The 14,003-nt window shown below is 45.9% G+C and overlaps 1 protein-coding gene across 2 annotated transcripts; it reads right to left on the bottom strand.

The window, feature by feature from the left end:
- Positions 1-2,101: 2,101 nt before the first annotated feature.
- On the bottom strand, positions 2,102-3,629 carry LOC114894965 (apoptosis-associated speck-like protein containing a CARD). Of its 2 annotated transcripts, XM_029222188.1 has the most exons (3): positions 3,249-3,629; positions 2,965-3,017; positions 2,102-2,605 (listed from the first exon to the last, which is right to left on the bottom strand). In XM_029222188.1, the coding sequence occupies exons 1-3, from the start codon at positions 3,520-3,522 to the stop codon at positions 2,345-2,347; spliced, it is 588 nt and encodes a 195-aa protein (XP_029078021.1). In that variant the 5' UTR covers positions 3,523-3,629; the 3' UTR covers positions 2,102-2,344. The 2 variants fall into 2 exon arrangements, with proteins under 2 accessions (XP_029078021.1, XP_029078022.1); XM_029222189.1 differs by lacking the exon at positions 2,965-3,017 and having other exon boundaries at positions 2,102-2,601.
- Positions 3,630-14,003: the final 10,374 nt, after the last annotated feature.

The raw sequence follows: 14,003 nt of genomic DNA, 5'->3' as shown, positions 1-14,003 counted from the left end.
CCCCCTCCAATAAAAAGGAAAAATAAAGCCCCCAAGAAGTCTTTCAACTTAGTGGAGCTGCTTCTTAGAACCATACCTTTTGCCTCAGGCCTGCCCTGGTTTTTGTAGCTGCTCTGTTTGAGCATCTGCTGTGCAGGGAAGTGTTAGTTATGGCTCCATCTCATGAGAAGCACTGGGTTCTTGTGAAGTTTTTGAAGAAATCCTCTGTCAGACACTAGACATACACAGGAACTGCTGTTTATTATTTTTCACATGCAAGGCACTGTACAGAGGTTGAAAATATGTCTTTTTATGGGGCTTACTCTAATGGGAGGGTCTTGTGTGAAAATAGACATGACAATATGGTTTGCTCTCCCACAGGGACAGTACGTGAAAGTGCCACTGGAGACCAGAGGAAGGCCACCTGTGGGCATGCTAGGACAGGTGGGTTTCAAGGTGTCCAGAGTTAAGGGACCAATGTGTGCTAGGGCATGGGGTGTAAGTAGTGTTGGGATCCAGGGGTAGGTGAAAAGGAAGGTAGGAGAGGTTGGATGGATCATTCAGGATCAGGCTGGAAGAGGGGCTTAGGTGTCCTAGTGTTAGAAGGGAGTCCATTTCCATCATCAGTTTTGATCACTCAGGACCTTGAAGGTGGTTGACTAGAAGCAGGGAGATCAGGAAGCCTGTTGTGGGTAAGACATGAAGGCATAAGCCAGATGGGGGTAGTGAAGTTGAAAAGGAAGGTGTTTGGTTATAAGCTGGAAGACTGACTAAATCTGGGCTTTATAGAACAGGCTAGGATTTCTTGTTTTCTGGTTAGGCTGCAGCTGTTGCCATATGTCGAGATACAGGGGTAGTAAAAGGAAGACAACTTCAGTTTGGGAAATGGTAAGGTCCTTGCAGAACATAAGTGAACAAACACATCTCAGGGATTGAATAAGGCTTGGTTTATAAGATTTAAGAAGACTTGGTAGAAAAGGGCTGAGGGTGAAATGGGGAACATCAGCATTTATTTTATGGGGTGGCTGACTAAAGATAAGCCCAGGGGATCCTCAGTATTGGGGCTGGTTCCCGATTTGGGGGAAGCTCAGCTTTCCTCCTGGAGTCCTAAATGGCATTAGGAGCAGTCCCATGTGACTGTGTAGCCTTGACAGTGGTCATTAGCTTAGCTTCTTGGTAGCTTCCTCCTACAGCAAATTACTTGTTCTCTCCTGTTGCTCTGGTGATCTGGTCATCAGAATAGGGAAATGTTACACAGACTCTGTGTGTGTGTGTGTGTGTGTGTGTGTGTGTGTGTGTGTGTGTGTAGGGAGGCGGGGAATAAAAACTACATTTGCTAATTCTTGTGTTTAGGGAGGGTATTCCAAGTGAAGTCTTCATACAGCTTTGTTCATTCTGCACTGGTGTATCATTGTGAATGGTACACCTTGCACCCTCATCCCTGGATCCCTGAGTCTGATGATCTGACTCCTAAGGATAGGATAACTGGCCTCCTTGGGGCCTGCCTGTTGCTTTGCATCCACCCCTTCTAAGCCAGAAAGAATTTGGGTGCAAAATGTACTCAGGATGTGGTTCTAGGATCCTGGTTCCCTAACAGCCTCTGGAAAGGCCCCTTAAGTGCTGTTTTCTGGAAATAAATATCCATATTTTCTTTTGTTGGCACAATTCCATCAAGAGAAGGAACAGCTACTAGAACTCATTTCCTAAAGTTCTGCTTTTGTGGTTGGCATGTTTTCTGGGCAAAGTGTGACCTATAACCCCTCTTGCACTAGGTGGGAGGGAGCAGAGGGAGGAGTGATGCCTGCTGGTGTCCGTGCCAGAAGGAGCCCTAGGGACACTTGGTGGCTTGTGCTCTTCTGTCCTGTTTAGATGATACTCTTGTCGCTTCCCCTGAAAATTGCTCTCATTTTGCAAATTTTTTTTCCTATGAAAAAGTGAGAGATTGAGAAGCTTGGTAGACGGGTCTGTTTCTAAATGCATCTGTCAAATATGGCCCCCCACAGTTCCAGGCCCTTTGTACATACCTCTATTTTAATTTTTAGACCTTGGCCACAAGGCTAACTTGTATTCACAGGTCTCAAGGGCAGACCCTCTGGGGTGGCATTGAAGGAGCCACAAAATGGTGAGGGACTATTCCATGGTGACTGAGGCAGGAAGGATGAAGTGTCTGGGGAGCCTGCTGCCCCAGGAACAGGTGGAAACTAGATCCTGATCCTCTGTGGGGCTTGGATGTGTAGCTCAGCTCCGCATGTGCTTCCAGGCTGGAAGTAGGAAACACACCAAGTACAAAAAAAATCAGAGACTCCAGGTCAGATGGCTGGAACAGCCAGGGGTTGTCTGTGGGACCGCTGCTGGGGAAGATGCCTCAGCTCTGCTCCAGGTCGACCACCAGGTAGGGCTGGGTGTCCCTCAGGGCCTGGAGGAGCAGATCCTTGCAGGTCAGGTTCCAGGCTGGAGCAAAGCTGAAGAGCTTCCTCATCTTGGTAGGATTGGTGCGCTCCACCCGCACTGCCTGGTACTGCTCCTCTGTCAGGACCTTCCCGTACAGGGCGTCCAGCACCCCATCCACGTCTGTGACCCGTGCAATGAGGGCCGCCCGATGCTGCTCCACAAAGTGCAGTGCTGGGGCGGGAGGGAGGAGAGGGGATGAGCTGGGACCAGGGTGGGTGCTGGAGCCTGTCCCTCTTGAACACTAGGCTTTCTTCAGAAATTGCCCTGAATGCAACCCTAAGCGGTGGGGCTCAAGGTGGGCATGCCACCGGGACTCTACATATAGTGGGATGAGTTTAACTTTGTCTCCCTTTCTCCTCCCAACCAGGCTCGGGCCCTGGAGGTGTGTGAGTAGGTGGGTGGGGAGGGTTGGCCTAGCTTTGCGCTCTCTGGGTGCTCTTGGCCTTGGGACAACAGATTTAGGCTGTGCAGGGGTGCAGTGGGGCGGGGCTGGTGAGGTGCCCAGGTAGGTGAGGTTGGGTGTTGAAGGCTTTACTTGGCTGCTGTCTGGCGAGGGGCCTTCATCTCGGTTGGCACGGTTCCAGGGCCTGTAAGAAAATGTTAAGTGGTGTCTCCAAGTCTTTCTGGGGTCAGGGATCTCCTGGTCTGGAAGCCAAGGTCAGTACCAAGCCTCCCCAGCAGGAGATGCTTTTATTAAAGGGTAGGAGGAACAGGAAGCGAAAGCGCGGGGAGAGGCAAATGTTCGGGTTGGGAGGAGGGTACAGATGAGGGCATACTGGTCTGGACCTCTGCACAGAGGGTGGAGGAGGTGAGCTCGCCCTTGCCCAAGGTCTCCTGCAGCTGCTCCGCCACCTCCTGCATGCCCATGTCGCGAAGCACGAGCGCCGTGAGGTTGGCACCGTATGCCTCCAGATAGTAGCTGACGAGCTTGTCGGTGAGGTCCACAGCATCCATGGGCAGCAGCATCCCCCGTGGGATGTGTCCGTAGCCTTCACGCAGCGGCACTGAAAGCAGCTTCATCTTGAACTTCTTGAACTCCAATGCAGTCAAGTTCTCCAGCGCATCCAGGATGGCATCACGCATGCACCCCATGGCTCCCGGGGTCCCCCACTGTAGCTCACTCGGGCTGTCTGCCAAGCAGGAAGTCTGCTCTGCGGCGGGACCTGGAACTCTCCACCTTCTCTCAACTCCGGCCTCTGCCCCAGAACATTGCCCTCGGCTGTAAGGTTCCCGACTATCCCGTTCCTTCCCATCCTCTCCTGGCTATCAGGGGATGCCCAGATCACATCCTTTGGCTGGTCTATGAGGTGGGACCCAGGAGACCGGGTGGAAAAGTGCTCATGGGTGGTGCCTGCCTCTCCAGGCTTGGACTAGCTAGCACACATCAGGAACCTGGTTTATTGGAGTGCTAAGGCTTAGAACTGTGGAATTTTAGAACCCTGAAATCTCCATGTTTCCCTAAACCTTAGCATCCTCTCTGACATGTCATAGAATCAGAGTAATAGAATCCTAACAGCCAGACCATGTAGCTTCCCAAATTCTGGGGAATACTGGGGAGAAATGAGGTGTCAAAAAGAGTGTAGAGATAACTGTGTGTGCTTTATCTCTCCAAACCTCAGTTTCGTTATCTATAAAATGGGGATAATAACACGCACTCTTCCACCTAGTAAATATTCCAACATAACATGGGCTACCTGATGGTACCTGAGACCTTGCCAAATGCTTCCTGGGAGAGCCAGAATTTGGTCCCCCAGGAATTGAATTTCTTGGGAAGTGATGACAAGAGACACTTGGCAATGGTTGAGAAAATTCTTGACTGGAGGGAAAGTCATGGGTAGAGAGCAATTCTGGGGTCAGAGGGCTTGACCCAGAAGAGCAGATGAAAGGTGGCGTGGGATGGCATTGGAGGCCAAGCTATGCCCAGAATCATTAACTTGCCCTTAACATGGCTGGGAAGGCCCTGCTGGTCTGTCCCTGTGGACCTCACCAGCCTTGTCTTGCACCACACCCTGCCCCCCACTCCACCTCTGAGTTCCAACCACATTGGCCTCTCAGTTCCTCAAATCTGCCAGGCTCCTTTGCTTCTCCAAGCCTTTGCACATGCTATTCCCTCAGCCTGGAGCTCTCTTCCCTCACTCTTTGCCTGACACTCTCAAGACTTTAGGTCTTAAGTTAAATGCTACTTCCTCTGGGAGGAAGTATATTAACACGTATATGTGGAATCTAGAAAAATGGTACAGATGAACCGGTTTGCAAGGCAGAAATAGAGACACATGTAGAGAACGAACGTATGGACACCAAGGGGGGAAAGCAGGGGAGGGGTGGTGGTGGGATGAACTGGGAGATTGGGATTGACATATATACACTAATAAGTATAAAATAGATAGCTAATAAGAATCTGGTGTATAAAAAAAAAACCAAAATTCCAGAAAAATATATAATGATAAAGGGATCAATTAACTAAGAGGATACAACATTTATAAATATTTATGTACCCTACCTCAGAGCACCTATATAAAGCAAATATTTAAAGAACTGAAGGGAGAAGTAGACAGCAATACAATAATAGTAGATTCCCATCACCAGCCTCTAAGGCAGTGTGCATACCTGTAGCAATATCCTGCAGCCATGGAATTGCACACTGACAGCTGGGGCCCCCACAGCTGCCTGAGGACTCAGCTCTGGCCTTATCTCCTGTCACTGGCCTGCACCATTAGGCTCACCTGCAGCTGTCCCCATAAACTGCACCTGCACCCAGCCAGCTAGATCCCCATTAAGCCTCCATTGCTGTGCGTGTCTGATGTGAGATCCTGCAGGCACAGAATGTACATACACCAACATCCAGGGCCTCTGAAGCTGCCTGTGTACCCTCACGTGGCCCTGGCCCTTGTTCCTGGCCCTGGCCCCTACCACTGTGTGTGTATCCGCAACCAGCCTCTGCCATTACTTAGGCACCAGTTGGTGGTATGTACACACCACCACCAGCTCCATGCTACTGCTGCCTGCCCTTGTATGTAGCCTCTGGACCTGGAGGCACCACAAGGACCCCAATAGCCCTTGTAGCCATTGCAGATACCCCACTATGCTCACCAAGGACCACATAGTTGTCAATGCTGTGGACCCCTGTGGCCTGACCGAGAGAGACATCATGCCCCCACTCCCCACCCTGTACCCAGAGCTGCCACATGCCCCTGCCCTTGGCAGCCTGCGCCACTAGATACAGAGTCACAACAGACTCCAGCATGCTCCCACCCACAGAAGGTCTTTCATTACCAGAGTCAGTCCATGAAGTCTGGAAGAGGTGACTATTTCTTCAGTTGTGCAGACACCTACACAAGACTACCAGGGTCACAAAGAATTGGGGAAACATGACACCTCCAAAGGAACATAGCAAACTCCCAGTAACTGTCCCCAAACAAATGGAGATAATTTAATTGCCTGGCAAAGAATTCAAAATAATTATTCAAAAAATGTTCAGAGAGCTCAAGAGAACACATAAACAATTTAATGAAATCAGGAAGACAATACAAGAACAAAACGACAGGTTCAACAAGGAGACAAAAAACAATCCCATTCACAAAAGCATCAAAAATAATAAAATACTTAAGGAGTAAATTTAAAGAAGTGAAAGATCTATTCACTGAAAATAAGACATTAATGAAAGAAATTGAATACACAAATAAATGGAAAGCTATCCCATGTTCGTGGATCAGAAGAGTTATTGTTAAAATGTTCCTACTGCCCAAAGTCATCTATAAATTAAATGTAATCTCTAGGTTGCCATGGCTAAGGGGTGAGGGAGATGGAGAGAGGTTGGCAAAAAAGTACAAACTTTCAGTTATAAGATGAATAAGTTCTGAGGATCTAATGTAAAACATGGTGACTATAGTTGATAATACTGTATTGTATAATTGCAATTTGCTAAGAGAGTAAATTGTAAGTGTTCTTACCAAAAAAGGAGAGGGGGCAACTTTGTGAAGTGATTGATATGCTAATGAACTTGAATGTGGGAATTCTTTCACAAGGTATACATATATCAAATCATCGTGTTGTACACTTTAAATACAGTACAATTTTATTTGTCAATTATACCTCAGTAAAACTGGGGGAAGAGAAATTAAAGAAGACCTAAATAAATGAAGACAGCCCATGTTCATGAAAAATTCAATATTGATAGCATTGCAGTACTCCCAAAATTGATCTACAGAGTCAGTCAATTCCCAGCTGCCTTTTTTGCAGAAATGCATACACTGATCCTAAAATTCACATAGAATTGCAAGGAACCCTGGATAGCCAAAAATTTCTTTAAAAAGAAGAACAAAGTTTGCGGTCTCACACTTCCTGATTTCAATACTTTCTACAAAAGTGACAGTAATCAAAGCAGTTTGGTACTGGCATAAGCATAGATATATCTTAATCTAATGAAATAGAATTGAGAATCCAAAAATAAGCCCGTACATCTATGGTCAATTGATTTTCAACAATAAATAACAGTCTTTTGAACAAACAGTGCTTAAACAACTAAATAGGCGTGAGACTGGAAGACAAGAGTACAGCCATTTTTGAAAAGGACCCAGGGAACGACCTTGCTCAAGCAGGCTTCACAGATCCCTTAAAACAAAGTGCCTAAAGCTTTCCAGTTCCCTGAAAGATATAGATAAAGGCCTGGCAGACATTCCCAAGTTGTTTTTGCAGGAGGCAGATCCCCACCAGACGAAAACTGCTGACCGCAAGTGCATAGACCCCCACACCAGTTGACGGTTGATGATTCTTGAAACTTCATCTTGATGCCAACCAATCTGAGAATCGAGCACAAGCTGATCAGGCACCTGCTGCCCCCTCCCTCACACTCGCTTTAAAACCTGTTCCCTGAAAGTCCTTGGGGAGTTGGCACTCTTTTCTGCCTTCTCCCCTGTGCACAAACTATCCTTTTAATAAAAAGCTTTGCTTACCTAAGAGCCTTGTGGGAGTGAAATTCATTTCTATGGTATTGCTGTCCAAGAATCTGGAGAGGGCCTGGTAACAGGCACACGCCAAAGAATAAAGTTGGACTCTTACCTCACAATATATACAAAAATTAATTAAAAATGGATCAAACACCCAAAAGTAAGAGCTAAAACAATAAACTCTTAGAAGAAAACATAGGTAAATCTTCATAACCTGGATTCAGCAATGCATTCTTAGATATGACACCAAAAGAAAATATACATTAATTGGGCTTCATCAAAATCAAAACTTTTGAGCATCAAAGGACAAAAATGTGAAAAGACAAGTCATAGAATGGAAAACATTTTCAAATCATATGTCTGATAAGGATTTCACGTTATGAACGAATAAAGAACTCTTACAACTCAACAACAAAATGACAAACCAATAAAATAAAAGGCAAAAGGATCTATAGACATTTCTCCAAATAAATTATACAAATGGCCAACAAGCACATGAAAAGATGCTCAACATAGCTGTTAGGGAAATTTAAACCAAAACCACAATGAGAAACCATTTACCCACTAAGAGGGCTATAATTTTAAAAACATTTTAATTTTTTAAACAGAAAGTGTTGGCAAGAATGTAGAAAAATGGAACCCTCACACACGGCTAGTGGGAATGTAACGTGGTATATAGCAGCTGTGGAAAAGTTTGGCCATTCCTCAAAAAGTTAATCATATAATTACCATATTGTAATAGCGGCCTCCCCAGCCCGAACCCAAATGGTGACGGGCCCTTTCCTCCTCCCTCTCTGGCGCCGGCGGCTGCGCGGTTGGGGCAGTGGCTGCTCCGCTGCTCCTCTCCGCGCTCGGGCTGGGCCTAGCCCACTGGCCTGGCCCCGCACCTGCCGGCCACCGACTGCGCAAGCTGGCAGGCGGGCGGGAGCTCCGCCCTGGGGACACCCGCTCCCAGGTCACGTCATCAGTCATGAACTGACCGGTGAGGCCAGCCGCGGGTTGAGCCCAGGGGGCCCGCCGCCTCAGACAGCGATCCCAGGAAAGGGTGTGTCAACAGCCTCCACGTGGCCACCGGGGTCTCAGCGGCTTTTGCGCCTCGCTTCACCTAGACCTGGAGGACGACGTTGCTGGAGCAACCTGGTACTTCTTCAGACCCGGCGGCTTTCTGGGGTCGCACCTTTCTACTCAGGGTGTGAGACCTGAGAGGCTGGCGCGAGCTGTAGCAGCCCCGCTCAGCCATTGGTAGGTGCCACAGTGGCCCCGCCCCCTCCCCCTCTGGTGTATAAAAGGAGCCCGAATTCGGACTGAGGTAAGGTGGATTTTTGAGTCACTAGTCTGCCGTATTCTCGGTCTGCTAGCTTTCCCATTAAAATCGTTATTCCTTATTCCAACAACTCCTCTCCCGATTTATTGGCCTGTCGTGCGATGAGCAGAAGGAGCTTGGGCTTGGTAACAATATGACCTTGCAATTCCATTCCTAGGTTTCTAGGAATGGAAAGCATATGTCAACACAAAAACTTGTACACAGTAGCATTATTCATAATACCCAAAAAGTGGAAACAACCCGAAAGTCCATGAGAATGGATGAACAAAATGTGGTGTTATCCAAAATGTAATACATGACACAACACTCATGAATCTTGAAAATATGCTAAGTGGAAGAAGCCAAACACAAAAGACCATATATTATAATGATTCTATATATAAATGTGATGGAAGAAATTTTCACATATTGAGTTATGAGGCAGTCATTCTAGCTTATACAGGATTTAACTTGACTTTTATGCTAGCTAAAACAGGATGTTCGTAGCCTATCAAACATACATTGTACATCTGCTTTAATCATTAAGGAAAAGGGTACCTGAAGTAAAGAATGTCCTTTTTAAAAATAAAGATTAAATGCCTCCCTTCCTGGGATGTCAGTGCTGCATACTTCTTAGATAAGACTCCCTTCCCAGGTGCCAAGGCCATACTGACTCATTGTATACATGCTGATCTGTTTTTTTTGTTTTTGTAAAATCTTGAAGGAATGTATTCCTGACTTGTTTGGTGTTCTTTGTTCTGATGAGATATAAAACTATGTGGAAAATCATGCTTCTCTGGAGCAGTTCCTCAGAGTTATCTGAGAGACCGTCTCCCGGACGATCATCCTCAATTTGGCTCTAATTGGCTTATTGATTATTTCCATCCACATAAGAAATGCCCAGAATTGGCAAATCCATACAGACAGAAAGCCGATTTGTGGTTGCCAGTGGGTGGAAATACGGGGAATGAGGAATGACTGCTCATGAGTACAGGGTTTATCTTAGGGAAGATTAAAATGTTCTGGAATGAGTGGTGACAGTTTCACAGCATTGTGAATGTAATAAAAGCCACTGAATTCTAATACTTTAAAATGGTGAATTTTACCTCAATTTTTTTAAAAAAGAAAAATCCTATGGGATGGGTAAAATGATATTCCTACATAATAGCTGAGATTCAGAGGTCAACTCATTTGTCTAAAGTCAAATTAAAATTAAAGCTGACTGAACCTCCCAAAACCTTCCTTCTAATCACTGTTACAACCAAAATAAAAAATAAAAACAGTTAAAAATTAACTCTAAGTCCCTAGTGGGTTTTTGCGTGTTTGTAGGGAGTTGGGGCGGGGAGGGGAGGGGCGGGGGGAGGAGAGGAAGCACGCTCTTGGGCTGGAAGGAGGATGGAGGGGTAGGCGGAGCATCTCGATTTGGAGGGCTTAGGGAGGAGGAGGAAGGGCGAGGAGGTCCGTACACTCACGGCCGAGGCCGTGGTAACTGCTTTCGCCCCGCCGTTGAGGGGCGCCAGTCGACCGAGCGCGGTACCTCCTTCCAACGCTTTACCCGAGCGCCCCGCCGGCGGCCCCGCGGACAGGTTTGCAGCCTCTTCCCCGCACAGACCCCTCAAAGGCGAGGCCCGATCCCGTACCAGTCGGGCGGGAGGACCCAGCAAGCGCTGCCTCGGCCCCTTTCCCGCCCACGGACCCTGGAGCCCCTACCTTCCTGGCAACCTGCCAGCTGCTGGCTCGCCCAACCCACCTGTCTCAGGTTTCCCAAATATTTTACCACTTGCTCTTCCTGGCCCACCATACAGTCCCCCACTTCCCGAAGACAGACTAGGAGTAAGACACCTGCCTTGGCATTATTAAAATAATGAAACTATTATTAGTAGTAATGACTTAATAGAAAGAATATTAATAAACTTATTAGTAATGTAGAGGCCAGTAACCAGGATGCCTTGCCTGCCTGTTTAAGGGGAAACCAACTCAATAAGCAAGATAAATACTTTAATATGACATTTAAAATTTTTTTCAAAATAAAAAACTTAAAAGTACCATGAGGTGCTATATGGGAGGCTAAAACAAAAGGAAAAATCAGTAATCCTGATCCTAGCTTTATTTAAAATGGTAGTTTCGTTATCACGGAATTTTTTTAGTGTTTTTTTTTTCAATATTACATTAAAAAAAATTTTTTTAGGGGCTTCCCTGGTGGTGCAGTGGTTGAGAGTCCGCCTGCCGATGCGGGGGACACGGGTTCGTGCCCCGGTCCGGGAAGATCCCACATGCCGCGGAGCGGCTGGGCCCGTGAGCCATGGCCTCTGAGCCTGCGCGTCTGGAGCCTGTGCTCCGCAGTGGGAGAGGCCACAGCAGTGAGAGACCCGCGTACCGCAAAAAAAAAAAAAAATTTTTTTTAATCTTCAGTACTGAGTATCTTGAGTTCTGAGTATGTCCCTAAATTTTGCGCTGGAAGTGAGTACTTCAGTCACTGTGCTTGGCTTACCCTAGTGACAACCCTGCCCTACTGTCAGCTTCAGTGTGGTAGTGGCAGTACGGAAGGGTAGGGAAGTGCAAGTGGCCACCTTCTCCCCAGAGTCTGTGGAGGCTTAGCAAGGAGCTTCCAGAGGTGTAGGCACAGGGGCCTGTAAACCCTCTAGGCGTGTCCCAGCGCAAGGTCTCAGTGGAGGGCAGGGAAGGAAGAGTTACACCAGTATCCTGGTTACTGGCCCCTACATTACTAATAAGTTTATTAATACTCTTTCTCTTAAGTCATTACTGCTAATAGTAGTTTCATTATTTTAATAATATAAACTAAAAAGCATCAATAATATTTATATAATATAATACTTATTAGACACCTACCAGCTAAACACTTCACAAAAGGATTTCGTTTATGCCTCACCACAACTCTGGGAGGTTGGTTCTAATATTACTAATACTATCTGATTTTACAGTGCAGGAAACAGGATCAGAGTGGTTAAATCTCTTGTTTAAGGTCATCCAGCATGTACAGTGGCAGAACTAGGATTCAAATCCAAACTGGCTGACCACAGAGCCTTTACTTGGGAATCACAAAGTACAAAGTTCCTAATCCTCTACCTGGAAATGACTTGGGGATTTCATCTCCAAAGCATTAGAACTCCAATAAAAACCTTAGAAACAAATTGAGATGTTAGGATATCTGCTCTTCCAATGTATCACATCAGTGAGTTAAAAAAAAACAATATGATAATTTCCATGGAAGCTCCTTGTAAACTAAGCCTAGAAAGGTATTTATTTACATGTTATACAAAAGTATGCTAACTCCATAGCCCAGCCAAGTGGTGTGGCACCAGCAACCCCCTTCCCTCTGGACAATTTGGGCCAATGTTTGTTGTACACTGGTTAATCTGCTGTCAGTCCACACTGCAAAACAGCTTCTAACCTATATTCTAGATCATTGATCTTCAGTTGGCCACCAGACCTGTGCTGCTCCCCTGGAATTCCTACCAGCCTCCCCAGAACCACTGCTGCTACCACCAGGCTGGGAAGGAGGAAGAAGGCTGCCCTCCCCTTTTATGATGACTTCTTTCCAGACCCTTGAGCTAAAACCAGACCACCATGTTTGGCAGCTAAAACTTTGCTGAGGACCTGGGTGATATCACCCAAAGCCGTATGAGGAAGATGGTTTGAGGTGACTCACAGACCTACTGTCTTTTGAATAATCATGCATTTATTTTGATGCAAATTCAAAATGATTGAAATAGCATATTAAACTACAATAGCAGGCTAATTTTGCTCCTAGTGAAGCTAAAAAGAGTAGTAAAAATTTTAACACAATATATTTAAAGTAAATAATAAAAGATCTCAGGGAGGTATTAGAGCTTCAACAGAACAGGGCAGTTGGACTCCTAGCATATGTGATCACCTAAGAATTCCCTTCTACCTGCCCAGGTTGTACAACTCCTGATCCTAACCAGATATTGCATATTGTATAACTTTCATTTTGGAAAGGCTCTGGATACTTGGGACCAGTTAGTTCCCTGGGTCTCCAGTCCCAACAGAATTAATTCAATCAAGACCAATTTTCCCAGCGCTACTTTAGTGAGGGCCTGGGTGATGGTACGCAAAGCTTTAAGAACACGATTTGAGGTGATTTACAGACTAGTCCTGTTCCTACAGGATTTGCTAGAAACAAATACAAAAGCTTTCTACTTGACCAGGGCTCAATTTTTAAATACACAATGGAAACAAACAAAAAACCATCTGGCTTTCCTATTTCATTTCTCTTTTAGTTGGTGAGTATTTGGTTTTGCTTTTTTTTCCTCAAGAATAATGAGACACACTGCTATTTTCTTTATACCTCTGTCATGTTTTAAACCCAATAATTGTTACGTCATAATAATTATAACAACGCAAATAATGAGCCGTAAACACTTCCGTAATCCCAGCAGCCCTGGGCCTGCATTTCTAAGGATGGTGAACTGAAGAAACAAATTTGTGTAATTGAAATAAGCTTTTCCAACCACCGCCACATCTTCTCTGTGTTTTGATGATATAAGAGGTTTTCATTTATTATGTGGCTACTCTGTGCCAAGCACTGTGCTAAGTACATGTGATTTATTATTTCATTGGTACATATTTTGACACTTACTATACTGTTTTTCATTATGATGTGACCATTTCCTAAGAAGTGCCCTATGTAGCTCCCAGTGAAAATATCAGGGGAGCACAACTTATGCACTGGAGTCTCCTGACTTGTGTCCCAGGTTACACTCTTGCTCATTTGTTTCACCCTCTGCATTGGTACAAGGGCCTTCTATCTAAATGTTTAATCTCTTTAACCATGTAATTCCCTTCCAAAGAATCACCCTCTTAGCTGCTTGACTTCAAGAAGCATCCCAGTTTTATGTCTTGGTGCTCCTAGATATCAGTCCCTGGTTCCAGTCCAACTCTGTCCTCAAGGAGGAGACAACATTCCTTCCACCCCCGGGTTTAACCTGGCCCGAAATGCCCTCTTACACCCTCTCTGCCAATGTAGCCTAATGGCTAGGGGTAGAGTTCTGGAGTCTCACTTCAAGGGCAGATCCCAACTCCTCTGCTGACATGACAACTTATGCACTTGGCGATTTGTGACTAAGGCCATTATATCTTGTCCTGGGAACTTCCCCCTTTTCTAAAGGTGAAGGTTAGTTCAATTAATTAGCCCAGGAGAATACTGTGCACTCGAAGCGGTCAACAGCCCGGGATCTGGGGGTGGGGATGGGGTAGGGGTGGGAGCGAGGTTGGGATAAGAGACTCCAGGTGGGGACAGAATTTAAAGGAAAATGTTTTTTAATAACCTTCTATCTCCTTTA

The sequence above is a fragment of the Monodon monoceros genome, unplaced genomic scaffold, assembly GCF_005190385.1.
Source record: "Monodon monoceros isolate NGI ecotype Baffin Bay Population unplaced genomic scaffold, NGI_Narwhal_1 Super_Scaffold_13, whole genome shotgun sequence".
NCBI classification, from domain to species: Eukaryota; Metazoa; Chordata; class Mammalia; order Artiodactyla; family Monodontidae; genus Monodon; species Monodon monoceros.
The sequence above is the reverse complement of the archived record's forward strand: the minus strand, read 5'-3'. Positions and strand labels throughout refer to the sequence as shown.

Excerpts from the sequence above, each read along its gene's own strand:
- LOC114894965 (XM_029222188.1), bottom strand. The coding sequence starts at position 3,522 with ATGGGGTGCATGCGTGATGCCATCCTGGATGCGCTGGAGAACTTGACT. Across the intron at positions 3,018-3,248 it reads GCAGGAGACCTTGGGCAAGG|GCCCTGGAACCGTGCCAACC; the intron begins GCGAGCTCACCT and ends ATTTTCTTACAG. Across the intron at positions 2,606-2,964 it reads CTCGCCAGACAGCAGCCAAG|CCAGCACTGCACTTTGTGGA; the intron begins TAAAGCCTTCAA and ends CTCCCTCCCGCC.